Genomic DNA, 18,582 nt, shown 5'->3' with positions numbered 1-18,582 from the left:
CACCAATCCTTCGTTCCTTGTTACGGAGGGCAACCTCTTTACTTACTCCTCAGTGTCGTTTGCCCTATCACCGTGCAGTCGTGCTTGTCGGCCGATCAGGTCGAGGCAATCTCTGTCAACTGGCACATAGTGGCAAGGCTGCTACATCCGACTATGCAATCCCCTGGCCTAGTCCAGGATCAGCACAAGAAAAAAGTTCTAAAGAGGTAGGGTTTATTGAGCCACGACGCTACGGAACCCACGAATTCTTGTGGCCTGCATGCAAGAAGCCGATTTCTCCAGTCGAGAGGAAAAGGTCGGGGAGAAAAAAAAATGTGAACAATGTTTTCCTCATCGTTCCGAGCAGTCTCTGTGACCATCAACAGCTCTGGGACCCAAATAATAGAGCTAGCAGCTCACCAATCACCCGGTGCATGCCCGGGAACGCACCTGTCAGCAGTGCACCTGCAGCTCGCACAGTCCGGTGTTCCTATTGGGATCAGCCTCCGTGTCAAACTTTAGCGGGGGATACCTAACCATGACGGGAACGAGAGGTGGATCGTGGGTTCGTGACACCAGCATGCGGCCGAAGGTTAGGTCGCGGTCGCCGGCCGATTCCACGCACGCATGCACAGGGACGGAGGGGACGGGGAGGGGCGGTGCCGGTCGCGCTCGGGTCAAATTCCCGGTCGTCTCCCCGAGCCCGAGAGGCATCCACACGCACGCGCGCCCCCGCCCACAAGTGTTCCACTCGCGTGCCGCCACGAGGCGCGGGGGCTTGGCTGTGAGTCTGTGACCGCCTGACCGGTGGGAATCGCTTGCCAGCGGCCGCGGGCGGGCGGGCGGCACGGGAGGGGACCTGCACGGCTGCACGGCTGCACCGGCCGACCTCCCAAAAGGCACGAGGGTAAAAAGCAGAGGGCAGCAGCCGTCGGCGGCGGCTGGGCCAATAAAACTGCCGTAACGAACCGTCACACGCTGCTCTGCTCTGCGCGGCTGCACCCTCCCTCTCTTTCTCTGGCTCTCTCCATAAACAGCAGCAGCGACGAACAGTTGCAGACGCACCAGGTCATCACCAGCGGCAGCCGCGCGGGGCCGGAGAAGAGGAGAGGAGCGCGCGAGGTCATCGTCGGCAGAGGCCGGAGCGAGCGAGGTGGGCACAGGAGGAGAACGGAGCAGGGGAGCGTCGTCGTCGGGCGTCGAGGCTGGCCGCCGCGAGGATCCCGGCGCCCGTGCGCGCTGTCATGGCGTGGTGGCGGAAGAAGGTGGTCACCCCGGCGCGCCGCGCGTGGGCCGCCGTGTCCACCCGCGTCCGCGCGCGCAACACAGGTACGCTAGCGACACCCATCCCAGCGCCCTAGTCATCTTCCTCACCACGACACGAATGACTGCGTCGAGTAGGCCAAGTCAGTCGCCGCGAGTTTGCAGGACGATGTTCTTGAGGCGTTGCGGTCGATCGATCCCCATGGGCTGGCCCTGTTCACAGACGTACGAGTTCCTTCGTTTCATGGAAACTATCTGTGTCCACTCGTTGGTTCTTGTTTTGTTTGTTTTGGTTCTTCAGTTCGGTTTGCGGATCAGTTCGTTGAACTAAAACCTGCAACGAGATAAGTAGGACGAGTGTCGGTGAAGTTTGCTTCCGTAGTTCCGTTGAATGCTAGAGGCATGCTAACCGTATCGTATCTCTTCTAAACCTATTTCCCTATTTCTCATCCAAGATTCCAGAAGCCTTTTTTTCCCAAAAAAAACTTTCTTTTGGAAAAGAAAATTTGCCGATTTACTTGGCCCTCCTATTTTCTCGCAATTCTCTTGACGTTAAAGAATCAGTCATTATCAAAACCGTGCAACATCAAGAAACCATCCAATTTCGATGTTATTTTACAGAGTCCGTGAATTCTCGAGCAATTTTGATCGTTGACTATTCGCCGATTTCGTTCCCACCCGGCAAGCACTTATCCGTGGTGGAATGTGATTCTTTTCCACTAGAGAGCAGAGACTAGAGTCGTGCTGAGTCAATCAGACCTTTTAAGTTCCATCTAGAACTAATCTTTTCCTCTATCGCCTCCGCAGCTTCCACTAACACACGCTCTCCAAAGTTCTAGTTCCCCTAAACACTGTAACGTGTGGGTCCAAGATCTTTTTTAGATTAGAACAAAAAAGTAGCATTTGCTTGGTTGGTGATGCCCCAAAAAAATCTTTGGATTTCCGAACTTAATGCTGTCAGAGAAAGTCAGCCTGCATGTGGGCACGGGACGGTGCAGTGCACTACGAACCGACAGAGACTTCGCAGCAACCTTGCAAAGGAATTAGCAGCGCCAAACAGTGAGATCTTGCGACTACCACGGCAGTGGCAGTACCTAGTAGTACACCATTGTACAATTTGTACCAATACCGGTAGCCCAACTCCTCGTCTCCTACACCCATGGAATCGGCGCTGCCAAGTGTCACGAGGCCGATGGGCGCTGTCACGACCGGTAGGCTCCCCAACCAACCAGTACAGTACTGCCCCGGTACCACTACTGACTACTCCGGGTGACCATCACTCGCTCAATCCATCAGTGCCAGCTCCAGATCTTCCTGTGCCAAAACAATCAGCCAATGCTGCTGATGAGTAAATGACCCCCATCATCCTATGTCGCCGTACGATCAAGTTATAGTCCTTATCCCATATCCGCAGCGCACGTCTCCTTCGGCCCGGCCGACACGCTGATGGATCTGAATCCTCAGTCGAGGAACAGCGACGGCCATAGGGCCAACAAGTGGGGTGTTCCTGCTTGTTCTGTTCCGTTCTGTTGCAGCTCCTGTTGCTCTGATCTTGCTCTCTCCAACTCCAAGTGTGATGAAGAAGTGACCTCGCTCCAACAAGGCAAATAATTCAGCTGGCGCTGTCGCGGTGTGAACCCGGCTCTTCAGTTGCGGCGGCGCCGGCCGAGCGGAGGGAGCCGCAGCCGCTGGGTCCGCGCCGGGAGATTCTCCCCGTGCGGCCGCGAGGTTCGCTACGGCGACGCGGCACCGGCCAAACGCCGGGACGGCGCAATCAGTAGGAGATAATGCCGTCGGCGCGTACGCCCATCAACTTTTTGATTAACCACTCGCCACCAACTTGTCTACAACACGAGCCGTTGGACACAAGAGCAAGTAGGTGCAGGACAGACACTGGTCTGATCTAACGGTAGCACACATCACCTTCCATCTATCAGGAGTAGTGCCTCCGTGAGCGTACAGAAATCAAGGTGGGACCCTTTCCAGGACAGTTAAGCTGGGTAGCCTCACTTCGTTGCCAATCCGCTCCTTTTTCGCCTTCGTGGAGGATGCTTTTCTTTCCCGTTGGAGGCAGCAACAGCGTGACCACCGATGGAGTGATCGACGGGGTCGTGGAAGGCGCTTTCCTTTTTGTCCCCGGCCGTCCGTTGGGTTGTCGTGGATGATGCCGGGCGGAAAGCCATGCCACTACGGCGGCGCGGTGACTTAACTTGTGGATGGTGCTCGGTCTCGGTAAAGGACTCTCTCGACTTGCCGGATCGGAACCGGAATAAAGCCATGTCGGACAAGAAGCGCAGACGAGACGAGCTTGGTGGTGAGAACTCGGGAAGGAAATGTTCTTGGTTCCGGAAAAGTAGGGTGGAGGATATAGCAGATAAGGATGAGCCGGTGAAGTATACGAGTTGCTATCTCGGTAGAATCTCGTATATTCGTAGAGTGTTAAACATGGTGCCGCTAGCTCTTACCGTTCGTTTTGTGATTCCTGTTGGAAGAGATGCCATGAACATTTGTCACTTCCCTCTTTTTTTTGACCATAAATCTTTTCTTTGAGCCGTTGTTTCGCTCGGTAACAATCAAGGAAGGATGTGGGCCTTCGTTCCTGCGACAAAGTTCGATTAGATTGCCAGTTAAGGTCCAGCCGTATGTATGGGCCCTAGGTCCTATGGGCCTTTTGCATGCAATCAAGGCCCATGATACACATATTGGAGGAAGACAAAGGCGAGATATTAATTTTCTATAAATACAACTTATAGATTCTTGTCAAAACCAAACATAATACTAATACAATTTCTAGATCATAGAAAATAACTCTGGAACTTACTCAAAAAAGGGAAATAACTCTGCGATTAGCACGAGTGATTCACTACTATTTCGTCACTTAACAGACGTAGTATATCACATTTCATTCCTCTCCACCCAAAATCGGAAGGTCAAAAGGCGGCCAGCATTCTACGCCTTTTTTCCTCCACTAACAAAGTGGACCAAAAAAAAAACAGACGCCTCTCTACCACGATTCCCTTTGAGGCTTTGATCCTTTCCCTTTGGGACGATCCATGACAGCGACAAAATCCTTATCCCTGAAACTCCTTCCTGCAGGCAGCGGCGGCAGCATATTGAAGCTTCACGAGGATGTGCAGACCTGTGGCTACAGGGACGTGCAGGTGATGTTCGAGATCCTGACCTCGGAGCTGGAGGTGGCCTCGCACGGCCCCAAGCACCATCACCAGCGCAAGCGGCCGGCGTGGACGCCGCCGCCGCCGTGGCCCAGCCACCGGTCGTCGTCCATGATCGCGGCCGCGCAATAGGGAGGCCCCGACGCCGACGTGACATGGACATGGACATCAGGACATGGAATGGAAAGCTGCAAGTCATGGCTAATAATTATAAGCAGTCAAGAACACCGGGTTAGTAAGTGATGCTAGCTATTTGTCTGTCACTGAAAGTGTTGTGCCAAGGTATCAGGCATGCGTCCCCCTGCCCGTCTGTCCGGCGAAAGAGCGCGAAGAATCCAGCAGCGTCAGTCAAGGTGTAAGTGTGTGTCATAAGCTGGTCTGAATGATTGTACATACTACATACATAGCACTTGTGCTGAATTTTTCGCAAAGACTCGGAGAAATAGATGGAGCAAGAGGGGTTTATTTTTCAATTATCTTGTGTATCTTCCTGTTGCCATTTGTATGGTTTATTTGCTGCTTAAGCTATTTTCTGAAGAATTTTATGTGAGAAGCTGTTGGCATATAGAGTATATGCATAGGTCACTTTGTTGATTTTAATATAGAAATGGCCAAGTGAAGGAGCCCAATCGGTTAGCAACAAAACTATGTTAGGGCTCTGTCTTCCTTTTTTTTTTTGGTATGGAAGTGGAGCATGACAAGTGCAACTTGCTGGGTATCTTTCACGTCAGAAGTTGACATTTAACAGAACTGAGCACTTGAGCTTCCCCAGGGAAGCAACACGCACGCACTAGCAAATGTTGCAGCGAGTTCCCTTGCCATCAGGCGACCCTAGCGTATGCGTCCACTACTCTCCACTAGCCATTGTAATGGTGGGATTTTGGTCTGAACAATACAGTGACATTCAGCGTCATGTTAGAGATAAGTGCGGCACTAGCATTTGGTCTCTTGTTCTTGAAGCACAAATTCTTGACTAGAAAAGCTTCGTCTCTGAATTTGAAGTCCTTGCAGATAAATTGACTGAATTATCTTATCTTATAGATGGGAATTGTGCAGAATTGTCAGAGAGACAAAATGAAGCGTTCATACAGCTGCCAATTGTGTACCTATGGTTCACAGTTCTTTATTTTTGTAGACTGTAATTGTCCATAGCTTTCAGAGATAAACGAAAGCGTTTATTCATACTGCTGCAAGTTTTCAACGCAGGATAAGTTTCAATCTTTCAGAGTAATTAGTCTCAATGATCCTTCAATCAGTATTTCTGGCAACTTCCTGACATTTCTCAACATGAAGGGGACACCATGACAGGGATACGAAGCGTATAGGAGGCGTATCAGTCTGGGCTGTAACGTCTGGTTGCTGCAATTTATCAGCTTAAGTATTCTATTAAAAAGTAAGTATTCTGTACACGTCGACACGGTGTCGACTTGCAGGTTTGGTGAAAGTGAAATCGTTGGTCTAGAAAAAGTTTAATTCAGGCTGCATCTTCCAATTTTGCTAAAATTGAAACCTCAGATCATATATATCCTTCTTTCATTACATCAAATGGACGTGAGAAAGATATATAGGAAGAACATCTTGATATCTCCTCTGTTCAAACGCTAAACAAGGCCAGAGATAACATCGCAGTCTTATGCCTTCGCTTTCTGTGAAAGAAAGCGACTAGTGAGAAGACCATGCGGGCAACTGAAAGGCCGTCCTATCCAATCCACCCATGGCCCATCCATCCAGCACTTGGAAGAATGATTTGTTTGTGGAGGAGACCAAGCGCTGATCAGAGAGCTCAGCAAGGACACATCACACAGCGACTTCGGCGACGGTCATCGGCAGGATTCGTGTCCCTCGGTGCCGTGCTGAATTATCACACCAATAACACTCTCTGAAAGGCACCTGTATTCAGAGAACAAATTAAGCATCAACCAAACCTGCTCCAAAACAAACTGCTCGCCTGATTGCTGCATAATGCGATTTGCAGAGGGATGAGCACGCAGTTTAGTAGGCCACGGACCCACGTTTACTGCATGAAAAAAAAAGCAATTTTCAGCTGCCATCTCTCTCAAGGAAACATAACAAAAACCATGGACGGCCAGTTTATATTCATGATGGCAAAGGATTTAATAGAATCACGGATGCATGATGCTGATACGGCACGACGGGAATATAGTAAGCAGGAGGCGGTCAGAAGACCGGAGGCGGCCATGAGGATGCAGAGGAAAGCAAAGACAAAGGGTTCCCGATGTGTGCGGCTCTGTCTGCAGTCTTCTGCATGAGGGAAAAAAAAGAAAAGGCTCCGACGAGTTGTATGATTGCGTGGCTCTCTTGCTTGCTCGTTTGATTCCCCCTGTAATCATGCTGACGACGCAAAGGGGATGCAGGAAAGTGAGGCCTAAGCCTTCAGAGTCATGGCTGCTATGATGCACATGGTCGAAGGAGTGCGAGTGAAATCTCCAAAACTTGGAGTATCAACGCCGAGGAGATAAAATATAGCCAAGCTCGACGTAGTTGGTACTAGTTTACCAGAAATGAAGAACTGCAAGAGTGTGGAGAAGAACTGGTCAAAGCCAGTTGGCAGTTTCGTAGATAAATGTGTCGTGGACTCGTGGCAGTTGCAGGGAAGAACAGAACAGGACCGGCAGTTTTCCGTTGCAGCCTGCTCGCTTTGGATCATGTGCGTGCACACGGTACACGCCGATGTCAATCAGCATCCGCTGCCGAACTCGGCGAACGGAGACGACAAGAGGTCGTTTTGACGGAGCTGCTCTTGGGATTGTTTGAGAGCCAACGATGGATACCAAACAAAACTGCCACAGGCCGTCAGCCACATTAAGTTACTAATTCAACGGCCTCTATTGCACATCGTTTACCTCCGCGTGTTTTTCTTCCATCCATACGCAATATTTTGGCCCGGATTCTTGTGCCATTTGTGAGCTTCTGGCGTGTCAACCGGATGCCGGAAAGGCAAATGATCAGCAAGGGTTCATTTCAAAAGCAAGCATGAGTACGTTAAATTAGGGCAGCGGCCAGCGACTCCAGTACGTCAACCGCCGGTTCCTTTTGGCCTGCCGGCCGGCCGGCTCCGTCATCATCGCGTGCGGCTACTGCTGCTACTGCTAGTGGCACGGTTCATTTTGCCTTTAAGTAACTTGCACCAAACAAAAAAGATAAAAGTGGAGGACCGTTTTGCGCCGCCGTGCGTGTACCTGCGCACTGCATCTGCTGAAATATGTGTGTGTTGACCAGCTCTTTGCTATTATGATTTTTTTTAAAGATGTACTAGTTTAATACTATGATTTATGCATTGAACTCGTCTATTTTTGGGCAATACGAGTAAGGCGGAGCTCCTAAAATTTTTGTCACATCGAATGTTTAAGGCGGAGCTCCTAAAATTTTTGTCACATCGAATGTTTAGATACTAATTAGAAGTATTAAATATAGACTAATTACAAAATCAATTGCACAAATGGAGACTAATTTGCGAGACGAATCTATTAAGCCTAATTAGTTCATGATTTGACACCGTGATGCTACAGTAAACATGTGTTAATGATAGATTAATTAGGCTTAATAGATTCATCTCGGGAATTAGCCTTCATCTGTGTAATTAGTTTTATAATTAGTTTATGTTTAGTTCTCCTAATTAGCCTCCGAATATTCGATGTGACATAAATTTTAATCCAGACTAAGATCCAACCGTCCCTACCTCTCGTAGCCATAAAAGAATTTGGACAGACGGAAAAAAAAAACACAGAGTCATGGAGGTATGCATTGTTTTTGTACCTGATGGAATCGTCTACACAACAAGCCAGCTCTGGTCACTCTACGAAAGTGATTTCCTGGGGAATTTGTGCCGTATAAGTCAGAGCAAGTCGTGAACCACGAACTACAGGACATAAAAAAGAAGCCTACTTTTCCCCGCTCTCTTTTCTGAACAATTCTAGGGATAGACTGTCGTCTCGCAGAAACGACGGGATGTCAGCTACAAAAATGTTATCCATCATTTCCAGGAAGATCCTACCCCAGCCCCTAGAAAATTGTTCTGCAGATAAGTTCTCAGGAACTTTGGAGTCAATTCCTACCAGTGTGCATATCCAAAAGAAAGCTCGGTTATGATCCTAATATAAACACGGCTACAATGATATGATTCCTGTGGACAAATACTAAACTATGAGCTAATTATATGCATGCATGGACCCAGGGGCTAGAAATTTGGCCAAAGCTCATTACCCTCTTTCCGATCCTTGTTTCGATCCATAAAAAAGAAACATCACTGGCCAAAGCTCATTATATGCATGGACCCAGTAAACCACTCCTCTCTTATTTTAACACAAATCACATGGTTTTAGCAGGAGCAGCAGGGAGACACACGAGGAGGGAAATGAGTGCAAAAGCGAGGTACCGGTGTACAAATTGGCAATCTAAAGTACCGATTTCATGCATCATACACTTTGCACGCTTTACAGCCTCATCCAAGTTGGTACTCCAACAGCAGCTCGACTGGATGGACTGCTGGTCGTCCTAAAACTAAGCAATCACCCAGATCAGTGATCACACTTGGGGGAAAAAAAGCTTGTACTAGCTCAACAATATTTCACTTTACACCACGGCAATGCCAACCAAATTTGAACATACACATATCTTCCACGTTGCACGTTTTTATGTCGCTTCGTACAACAAAATTCATCTGAGATTTTTTTTCCTGAAAAGGGCACCCAAAAAACACCTTTTCCTGCACTAGTTACTGGTGCTTCTTTTTTTTTTAAGAAAAAAAATCTCGATAGCTCTAGACTGCTATCCCTCCTACAAAACTCCTTAAAGATTGTTGGTTTTGATGCGCTGTATGTAATCAACCTCCTTGTTACCTAAATACCTAGTCGAGGCAGAAAGTCGATTTAAATAGAAAAACGACATTTTTAGATTAGTAAAAAAAAAAGACACGGTGCAATATATTTATTTGTGCACCAAAAAGACCAGAAAACACTGACACTGCTTCACGAAAAGCAGACAAAAAATGTCTCCCAAAAAAAGAAGGAAAAAGAAATGCGCAGGCAACAGTATGGCCCCACGCCCCCACCTGGCAGCCCCCCGCGGCCGCGGGTCCACTCGCTCGACTACACGCATGTACGGGCGGCACATTATCGGGCAGGAAATTCGGTGGTGGGGGGCCTCCGTTTGAGCGGGCCCCGCGCCGGCCATCTCTCCCTCGCCCCCGTCCGATCCTACGCCACGCACGCCATCCGACGGCTCTGATCCGACCTTCCTTGCGGGCCCCGCCGCCGTCCCCTCCTGCCCGCCACGCCGGCCTCGTCTCCCTCGCCGTTCCTTTTCTGTTCAAGCTTCCGCCCCTCCCTCCCTCCCTCTGTGGCTTCTTGGCCATGCATATATAACAACTCCATCACTCGTGTTCTGACCTCTTCTTATCCCCCATCTAGTTCTCTTTCTCCCCTCGATTCCGTGCCCGGGTTGATCCGGTCGCTGTCCAGGCCTGTTCCATTGGAGGAGAATCGCCCGGGTGGAAGGAGAGGCTTCGAAAGGAAGGTTGGTCATGGCCGCTGCTCTTCTCCTCCTCCTCCTTGATCCTCGTGTTCTTCAGATGCTGTGTTTGGCCCAGTCGTTTGTTTTTCTTATTCCTTTTCGCGTTTGGATTGGTGTTCTTTCGTTGTTCGTGTCCCGGTATGAACTGTCGCCTCTTCGAATTCAGGGTGACAGAGGTATGTATTCCTTCCTGATCAAGAAGGAATTCAGGGTGGCAGAGAAAGGTGGTTGCATGGTCTTTTCGCCCTTTTCTCGTCGGGTTCTCGTCGAGTTACACCGCTGCAAGTTTAGATAGGCTGAAAGTTTCTCGTGGTCATCGATCGCTGACTTGATTTTAGTTATCGGGACTTCGAAGGTTCGATACTTCGATTATCCTTTAAAGTTCTGAATTCTCGGTCTCTCCAATCCAAATTCTTCTTATTTCCAATCAAACTTCCCCTGTTCTTTTTTTGGGTTAAAAAGAAAGTCAATGTTTTCCTCTGAAAGACGGAAAGGTTGCGTTTCCCGCTGCATGTTCCGGTTGCTTCAGACTGTCTGAAACCAGCAACTTTCTTCCCCATCTTTTATTTTTTTCAGTTACATACAAGAAGACGGAGATAATATTTTCTTATGCGATAAGATATGAACCGTCCCATGGAATCCGTATGCGTCAACCGTCTAGAGTGCCTCCTATTCTACCCGATTCCCGTAAAAGCAAAATCAGTACACCTTTCGGTTTTTGATACAGTACTGTGCTGTGCCGTGCTAGAGTAGGCATGGGCAAATTGACCTTTCAGGACAGGAAATCATTTCAGGCCGAGAGGGGAAAAAAAAAAGGGTTGCTACAGCGACCTCGTTTGGTCGACAGGAAAAGAGGCTTTTGGTTGTACTGCGAGCAGGAACGCATACATAACTAGACTAATTAAGAGGTAAAATTGTATGAATCACCACCTGAGTGAATGATTAGAATCATGCCTACGGATATGCTGAATCCAGTTTAGTCATCCTGCCATCACATGGGCCGTTGGGCCGTGGTGAATGGTAATTACTTTTACTTCTTATATGCATGACTATACCAATTTAAATGTTCTTTTACACAAAATTATATTGCGTAGTAATATATTTAATCTGGCCTGGTAGGACCACTGAGTCGGTAATGGAGTATGTTCAAAATCCAACGCATTAGCTGTCACCACAGTTGACCAGTTAACGATTCACTTCATCAGTTCGGTCATGTCCGAGTATCTGACTTCTTCCAACCATTGCCAATTTCAGGTGATTATCTGATATGGATGAGCACATGGGAAGACGAACAGTCGGCGGCCTCCTCTTCACCAAGGGAGGATCAATTCTTCTCTTCAGAGAGGACGGTTCGCGCCCCAAGGCTAAGAATTGCTGCTCGCGCCACGGTTGCAGCGGTCGGCATTCAGTTGACAAAGCCAAAGGCAAGGAGGTGCACAGGGCAGCGGTGCCCAATGAATCGACACCGGCTACCCCTGGGAGATCACAAGTTTTGAGGAAGCCCAACAGAAAGCCTCCACAGCCACAGGAAAGCAGTGCTTCAGACAGCATCAGCAGGGATGCTGGAGGCTCCTGTAGTGAAACCGGCAACAGGTCAAGAGAAACTCCCGGGCGTGATCTACTCGCTCGGCTTAAGGAGAGGGTCAATGCATCAAGGAAGCGATCGTTGAACAGGGAGAACAGCCCACCGTCGCCGAATGGATTAAGTGCTAGTTCCCCGAGCAGTAGCCGGTCGATCTCAAGGCCGTCGCATCGGGCAGCTTCAAGGATAAGGAAAGCAGATGAAGGAGCAAATGCAGGAGCTGACCATGCGCACAGAAATGGCACTGCAGATGCTAGGAGGAATTCAGAGAGGAGTGACGACGACTTGCTGCTAGTTGAGCAGGTAACAAGAGACCATGTGCCTTCTGAAGGGTTTCTTTCCGGGTTCATGGCAAGATACAGAAGCGGTCATCAGGGAGGAGTTTCATCTCTGGAGGACAGCGTGGAGGATTCAAATGGATACTGGCGCTTTGATATGGGAGTAAGTGAAGAGGTAAGCTACAATGATCATGCTGATATCTTGGAGCAATTATATAGAGAATGAAAATCATATAACTATGTTGTGTCTTGCAGCTTGAGAACTACTTCATATTCAATGATCGGCATAGAGGAATGAGGATGGATATCGACGGCATGTCTTATGAAGTATGTCTGAATCTCGAATCCCCTATTCTTTGATTAGCTGGGTTTTTTTTTGTTATTATTACTTCCTCTTCTCTTCCCTCACTTCAATCTGCGGCATCTTTTGCTTGCATGCTTTGCTTCTTCAGACGTTAAAACATTTGCGACACTTTGCATTACAGGAATTGCTTGCCTTGGGGGAGCGAATTGGTACTGTAAACACTGGCCTTTCAGATGATGCGTTGGCGAAGTGCCTGAACAGGAGCATCTACATGCCCACAGCTTCAGGTTCTCATGAAGATTGTGACAGAAAGTGTAGCGTTTGCCAGGCAAGTTCCATTGTATAATTGTATCAAATTATTCTGTAACGGGATCCTATATAAAGACCTGCTGCATCATGCTAAATATTTTTGTTGCATATTTTTTTTTTCTTTCAGGAGGAGTATTTAGCCGGTGAGGTGGTGGGCAAGATGGCGTGCAAACACTACTACCATATGTCCTGCATACAGCACTGGCTCCGGCAGAAGAACTGGTGCCCCATCTGCAAATCAGTTGCTCTGAATACCAACTAGCAAATTGTTTCCCCAGAAAGGAAGTGTATAGATTGCCCATGTCTAGACAGTCTGTATTCTTTTCTCTGCTTCTTCTCAGATCAATTCCGTCATTTGTTTGGAGCTTCAGGCTTCTGTTACTTCAGCTTAGAACCTGCAGCGAGGGCAAGGAAAGGGAAACAAGGAATTACTATATAAGTGAGAAATTTCAATTTCTCCTACTGTGGAAGACTGAAGTTGTTACCGCTCAATTCATGTTCTTTGTCTGTGTTGTAAATACACACATCCTCATCCTTAATTCTTTTTGAAGGGGCGGTTCATAATAATTAAGAATGCCTGACTTCTTTTTTTAGCGAAACAAAGGATTTTCGATGGCTGAAATTTATTGGTTGAGCATGTGTGAGGATTGAGCATCATATTTTGACATCATGTATGACAAATAATTTTGAATTTGAATATTATTGAATATTGACATTTGAAAAAAATAGATGAATTTTGCTTCAGGGCGTTGTGATGGTTCAGAAGTGGATTTCTAGATGTTTATTTTTATTTCTGTTTACTTTTGAAAAAAAAACTGATTTCTACTGTCGTGAGCCCCCTCTCGTCCGCATCGAGGCGCAGCACGGGTACTCGTGGTCCTTCGCGGCTCACGGCAGCAAGATCTTCGCGATGTGCCCCTCCGAGTCCATCCCGGGCATCCCCGTGTTAGACACCGAGACCCTTGGAGTTACAGTATGCCCGTCTCCGCAGAGCCGCAAGTCCATCAGGAACTACAGGCCCGTGTACGCCTCCGTTGGCGACAGGCTCGTGGCGCTTGTTTTCCCCTACCTGGACGTGCTCGGCGGCCCCCAGCCGCCACCGGCCGAGACCAAGAAGCCGTGGTCATGGACTAGCGTCGAACCGCTCGCGCCGTTCGCGTCCAGCCTCGTCAGCGGCTACGCATTGCACCCCGACGGGCGCACCATCTTCATGTCCGTCAAGGGCTGGAAGCCCAATCCCAACAAGATGTTCTCCATCCGGGGCGAGCGGAACAGCACATTCACCTTCGACACGGAGAGCCTCGACTGGACCTACCCGGGGGAGTGGCTCCTGCCGTTCAAGGGTCGAGCCGACTACGACTGCGAGCTGGACGCCTGGGTCGGGCTCTGCCTCTACAAGGAAGGTGTCGGGCACCTCTGCTGGTGCGACATCCCGCCTGCTGCAGGGTGCGAGACCATGCCCGCCTGGAAGTTCGGCAAGGACTTGTTGTTCGACGTGGAATCGAGTATGTTCGACGTGGAATCGAGTACACATGTGGGCGCTACGCTGGTGTACATGGGCGACGGTAGGTTCTGCCTGGTCGAGTGCCGGAAGACCGAAGATCACCACGCCAACCGTGTGCTCAACATGACCTCTTTCGTGGTCAAGTACGGCAAGGAGGGAGACCTGCGGACCGCAAAGCATCGGGCTTATGGATCCATGTCGTACCAGATCGCCCATGAATGTTTCGACCCGTTACCAAACCCTGTAGCATTCTGGATGTAATACTAGATGTGGACAGGGCCCAATGTTTCGCTTCGGCTCTTCTGTGCGTATGTATACGTACGTGTCCAAAGATTGCGCATGTTAGCGTTGGCATGAATGTGTTTATTTGATACCAAAACTGTCCTAACCTTTGCATCACCCGATTCCATAGGCCTAGTGTTCAGAAAATGCAAAACAAGAAAAGTTGAGCACAAGCATGACACCCAATCGTTCAATCTAATTTTCCACTCAACCAATAAGCTTACAGTGTCCCTCCGGGAGAAGATCTGGACGGCAGCTCGTCGTAAGCAGCGTGACCTCCAGAACGATAATGTTTGCACACTCTACAGCCAACAATCGGAAACGGTTGAGCACCTTCTTGCTCAATGCAGTTATGCACAACAGGTTTGGCTTGTTGTTGGTCAGGTGATAGGCGTTCCTCAGACCCCCCGGCAGCAAATACTGCTCTGATGGACTGGTGGCTGTTGAAACGCGTAGGGCTTAATAGCAGCAGGAAGAAGGGTATGGATTGCACCCTTATGCTTGTCTCCTGGATGATTTGGAGGGAACGTAACAATAGGGTTTTCAGCAAAGGATCGCCCAACACACCGCAACAGCTCACAGAGGAAATTTCATCGGAAGCAAGGGTGTGGTGCTCGGCCGGGGCAAAGTCCCTAGCAGACATAGGTTGGCCGGGGTGTACGGCGACCGCCCCATTCTAACCTTCTTAACTCTGTTGCCTAAGGGTGTTTAGATCGAACATGTAATTGACATATGTGATCATCTTCCGTGTGCGTGCGCCTGGTTAGCCCGCGTTGTTAAACTTTTGTGCTTCCATTTATCTTCTTAATAAGAATGATACGTAGCTCTCCTGCGTATTTAAAAAAAAGCTTACAGTCTCAACGGCCCACAATTTTCCTGCATCATACACGTCAAACAACTCTTATATTTCTGTCCCCCGTCGACTGCAGACAGCTATGTGCGTTGTCACATCATGGAAAAAGGTGCAACATATAGCTCCAAATAATGTCCGCTGTCGATATTTACCCAAAAAAAAACTCTAGAGGGGTTAGAAGAAATTCACTATAATGGTCATAAAAAATACTTCCAAAGCACGAAAGCGTCTATTTTACATGCTACACGTAACACTTGTATGCTGCAACGTCAATGACCAGATACGCAAGCCAGTGAAGCAACAACGGGATCCATCTCCAATTATACACAAGGCCTATTCGTCAAGTCAAAGATGCCTGCTACTATCCGTTTTGGATCATTGTAGCTTGCATATAAATCTAACTCTTTATTCTTTAGCGTCAAAAGTTACTAGCAGCAGACTGAAAATGCATTAGAATGACAATGCCAACCACGGCGACAAAATTAAGCACAAGAGCATAGATAAACTTGTCATGGACTATTTCACATGGTCAATGAAGAATGTAGCTTGGGTCTAGGAGTCTAGCTACCGAGGAAGTAGGTGTTCCCCTAAGATAGCAAACAAAATTTACAGCTTCCAGAAAATTGTGTAGTACCCTGAAACGACATAAAGGTGCCAAAGCATGCTACAAGACTGGAATAGAACTGCAAAACAGCCTTCAGCGCATACAAGGTCCTGATCACCAAAGCTCACGGTATTGATTTACTTTATCTACTCACCGACAAGATTCACTATTGCCTCAATGTCAAACCAGATCCATACAATCTATCCACTGGAATTCCCTACACTTCTAAACACTTCCATGGCAAGGATCAGAATCAAAGCCCTTCGTCAATTGTGTGCACCATTGCAATACATTCCATACGAGGAGGTAGTGATTGCTGGAAGAAAACATGAAATATGGAATGTCAAGGAAGAGAAATATATAGGACCAAACTGGACAGAATAAATTAGCAGCAAGAATAAAAGAGCAGTATGTGTGATCACTAACAATAATACTTGCATGAACTTAGCAAAATAAACAATGCACTGAAATTCATGCATGTTTCAATCAGATTTTGCAATAACTTTGAAGGGAAAATGCAAATAATATATATACAAGAACAACTGCAATCTCCCAAACAAGTTCATTACCACCTTTAGGTACAGTAACAAAAAAATGATCAACAGAGAAAAGAGCAGGTAATTTAAAAGGAAGTGGTCAAGCCTCTTCCGAGTTCCCACTTTTGCTCTTACCTTGTTTGATGTTTCTCTAAATGGAAAAAGAACAGGTAATTTAAAAGGAAGTGGTCAAGCCTCTTCCAAGTTCCCACTTTTGCTCTTACCTTGTTTGATGTTTCTGTAAATGGAATCTTCTTGATAAATAAAAAAAGAAAGGTCATTACTCGATCTGAATGTACTCATCTTCCAGACATGCATATGGTTACATATTATAAACAGGACAAGATCGAACGACTTGTCAAGCGTCCAGGTGCCAACGAGTCAATGTTGACAGCGTACTTTGCCTACAAAAGGGTTCATGAGGAAGCTCGCGAAATCTTGTACCATGACTTTCTGGAGCATTATACTTGGGAGTCTAATGGTAAATTTTGGAAACCAAGAAAAAACGTTGTATACTAGGTCGGGAGACTCATCTTAGCTCATCCGGCTGAGTTCCGTGAAGTTGCGGAGAGGCGAGGTCTAATCGAAGAAGACAATACACTTAATGAGTGCCTTACTGAAAATAGTTTGTTCCAAATGCCATCCTCATTGCGTAGGCTATTCGCAACAATATTGGTATTCTGCGAGCCGAGTGATGTGTCTGGTTTGTGGACGAAGCACCTTGATGCAATGTCAGAAGATTACCGGCGCAACAATCCATACCTGAGCCTGGTGCAACAGATGGTTTTAATTGATATTAGAAACATGTTGCAGTCTATGGGGAAGGACACAAGGTCGTTTCCTCTTCCTGAAATTGATGACACATATGACGACGCTAGCGGTATTCCTCATGAGATATTTGAAGAAGCAAGCATCGATCTGAACATGGAAGATCGTGGGACTATATGATTCCCTAAACAAGGAGCAGAGGGCTGCCTACGATGAGATAATGTCCAAAGTCGACACCAAAAATGGCAGCACAGGAAAGACATTTTTGTACATGGCACTTCTCGGAACCCTGTGCAGTCAGAACAAGCTTGCCGTTGCTACCGCTACATCTGGTGTTGCAGCATCTATAATGCCTGGTAGGAGGACGGCTCACTCACGTTTCAAGATAACCCTTACTCTTGAGGACGGCGGTTGTTGTAGCTTCACGAAACAGAGTGGTACTGCCAAACTGCTATAGCAAGCGTCTTTCATCATTTGGGATGAGGCGTCTATGACAAAGAGGCAAGCTGTGGAAGCCCTAGACAATAGCCTATGTGATATAAAGGGTTGATCGGAGCTGCCGTTTGGTGGGAAGACTGTTTTCTTTGGTGGGGATTTTAGACAGGTCCTCCCTGTTTTGCGGAAAGGATCTAGGGCTCAGATAGTCGATGCTTCTCTATGGAGGTCGTATCTTTGGGAATCCATGTGCCACCTTAAGCTCGTGGCAACATGAGGGCGCAGAGTGACCCGTGGTTTGCGGATTATCTGCTGCTCATTGGGTTAACGGAGATGGTGATGTACGTCTTCCTAACAATATATGTGTCCCGTATTATGGGGATTCTGAGAAAGATCTTGACAGATTGATTGAATGCATCTTTCCAAACCTCAATGCAAACATGACAACAAAGACTACATCACCTCTAGAGCGATTTTATCCACACGTAATGATTGGGTAGGAAGATGGTGTATCATAGTTTCAACTCCGCGATTGATGATCTGCATAACTACTATCCTTCGGAGTTCCTTAACACATTGACTCCCAACGGGCTACCTCCAAATTTGCTAAAGCTCAAGATCAGCTGTTCGGTCATATTGCTTAGGAATATCGATCTTGCGAATGGACTCTGCAGTGGTACAAGGTTGGTGGTTCGAGGCTTCCAAAGAAATTCGATCAATGCTGAAATTGTGCTGGGACAGCATGCCGGGAAGAGGGTTTTCCTTCCTTGAATACCGTTGTGCCCCTCAGATGATGAGATGTTCCCATTCCAGTTTGAGAGTAAGAAGTTTCCTATTAGGCTCAACTTTGCCATGACGGTCAACAAGTCACGGGGCCAAACGATACCAAATGTAAGGCAGAGGAGGAAGAGGCTAAAAGGAAGGAAAAGAAAAATGCTAAAAAGAAAGAGAATGGCTAGGGTAATCAATAAGACAAGGAACAAAAAGGTAGATCCCAGAAGAAGAAAAGGGTACAGGCAGTAGATGGCACGTATACAAAGAAAATTGTATACAAGGAGGTTCTAACACCGTAGGCGAGGTAATATAATCATTATTCGTGCGTGTCTTACACTTTACATTCAGATTTTTTCATTCAAATGTGAACCCTGTATGGAAATTTTAACACTTTTCATTCAAATTT

At 47.5% G+C, this 18,582-nt stretch overlaps 2 protein-coding genes across 2 annotated transcripts; both read left to right on the top strand.

Annotated features, from left to right (window-relative positions):
* The first annotated feature begins 926 nt into the window (after positions 1 to 926).
* Positions 927 to 4,978, top strand: LOC101779940. The gene is made up of 2 exons (XM_004976652.2): positions 927 to 1,308; positions 4,339 to 4,978. The coding sequence occupies exons 1-2, from the start codon at positions 1,224 to 1,226 to the stop codon at positions 4,545 to 4,547; spliced, it is 294 nt and encodes a 97-aa protein (XP_004976709.1). The 5' UTR covers positions 927 to 1,223; the 3' UTR covers positions 4,548 to 4,978.
* A 4,816-nt stretch (positions 4,979 to 9,794) lies between these two features.
* LOC101779548 (E3 ubiquitin-protein ligase MBR1) lies at positions 9,795 to 13,077 on the top strand. Its single transcript, XM_004976651.4, has 5 exons — positions 9,795 to 9,950; positions 11,202 to 11,982; positions 12,063 to 12,134; positions 12,293 to 12,439; positions 12,548 to 13,077. Exons 2-5 carry the CDS (start codon positions 11,215 to 11,217, stop codon positions 12,680 to 12,682), a joined length of 1,122 nt encoding a protein of 373 aa, XP_004976708.1. The 5' UTR covers positions 9,795 to 9,950; positions 11,202 to 11,214; the 3' UTR covers positions 12,683 to 13,077.
* The last annotated feature ends 5,505 nt before the right edge of the window (positions 13,078 to 18,582 follow it).

Source organism: Setaria italica, chromosome VII, assembly GCF_000263155.2.
Source record: "Setaria italica strain Yugu1 chromosome VII, Setaria_italica_v2.0, whole genome shotgun sequence".
Lineage (NCBI taxonomy): Eukaryota > Viridiplantae > Streptophyta > Magnoliopsida > Poales > Poaceae > Setaria > Setaria italica.
The sequence above is the reverse complement of the archived record's forward strand: the minus strand, read 5'-3'. Positions and strand labels throughout refer to the sequence as shown.

Excerpts from the sequence above, each read along its gene's own strand:
- LOC101779940 (XM_004976652.2), top strand. The coding sequence starts at position 1,224 with ATGGCGTGGTGGCGGAAGAAGGTGGTCACCCCGGCGCGCCGCGCGTGG. Across the intron at positions 1,309-4,338 it reads CGTCCGCGCGCGCAACACAG|GCAGCGGCGGCAGCATATTG; the intron begins GTACGCTAGCGA and ends TCCTTCCTGCAG.
- LOC101779548 (XM_004976651.4), top strand. The coding sequence starts at position 11,215 with ATGGATGAGCACATGGGAAGACGAACAGTCGGCGGCCTCCTCTTCACC. Across the intron at positions 12,135-12,292 it reads TCGACGGCATGTCTTATGAA|GAATTGCTTGCCTTGGGGGA; the intron begins GTATGTCTGAAT and ends TTTGCATTACAG. Across the intron at positions 12,440-12,547 it reads GAAAGTGTAGCGTTTGCCAG|GAGGAGTATTTAGCCGGTGA; the intron begins GCAAGTTCCATT and ends TTTTTCTTTCAG.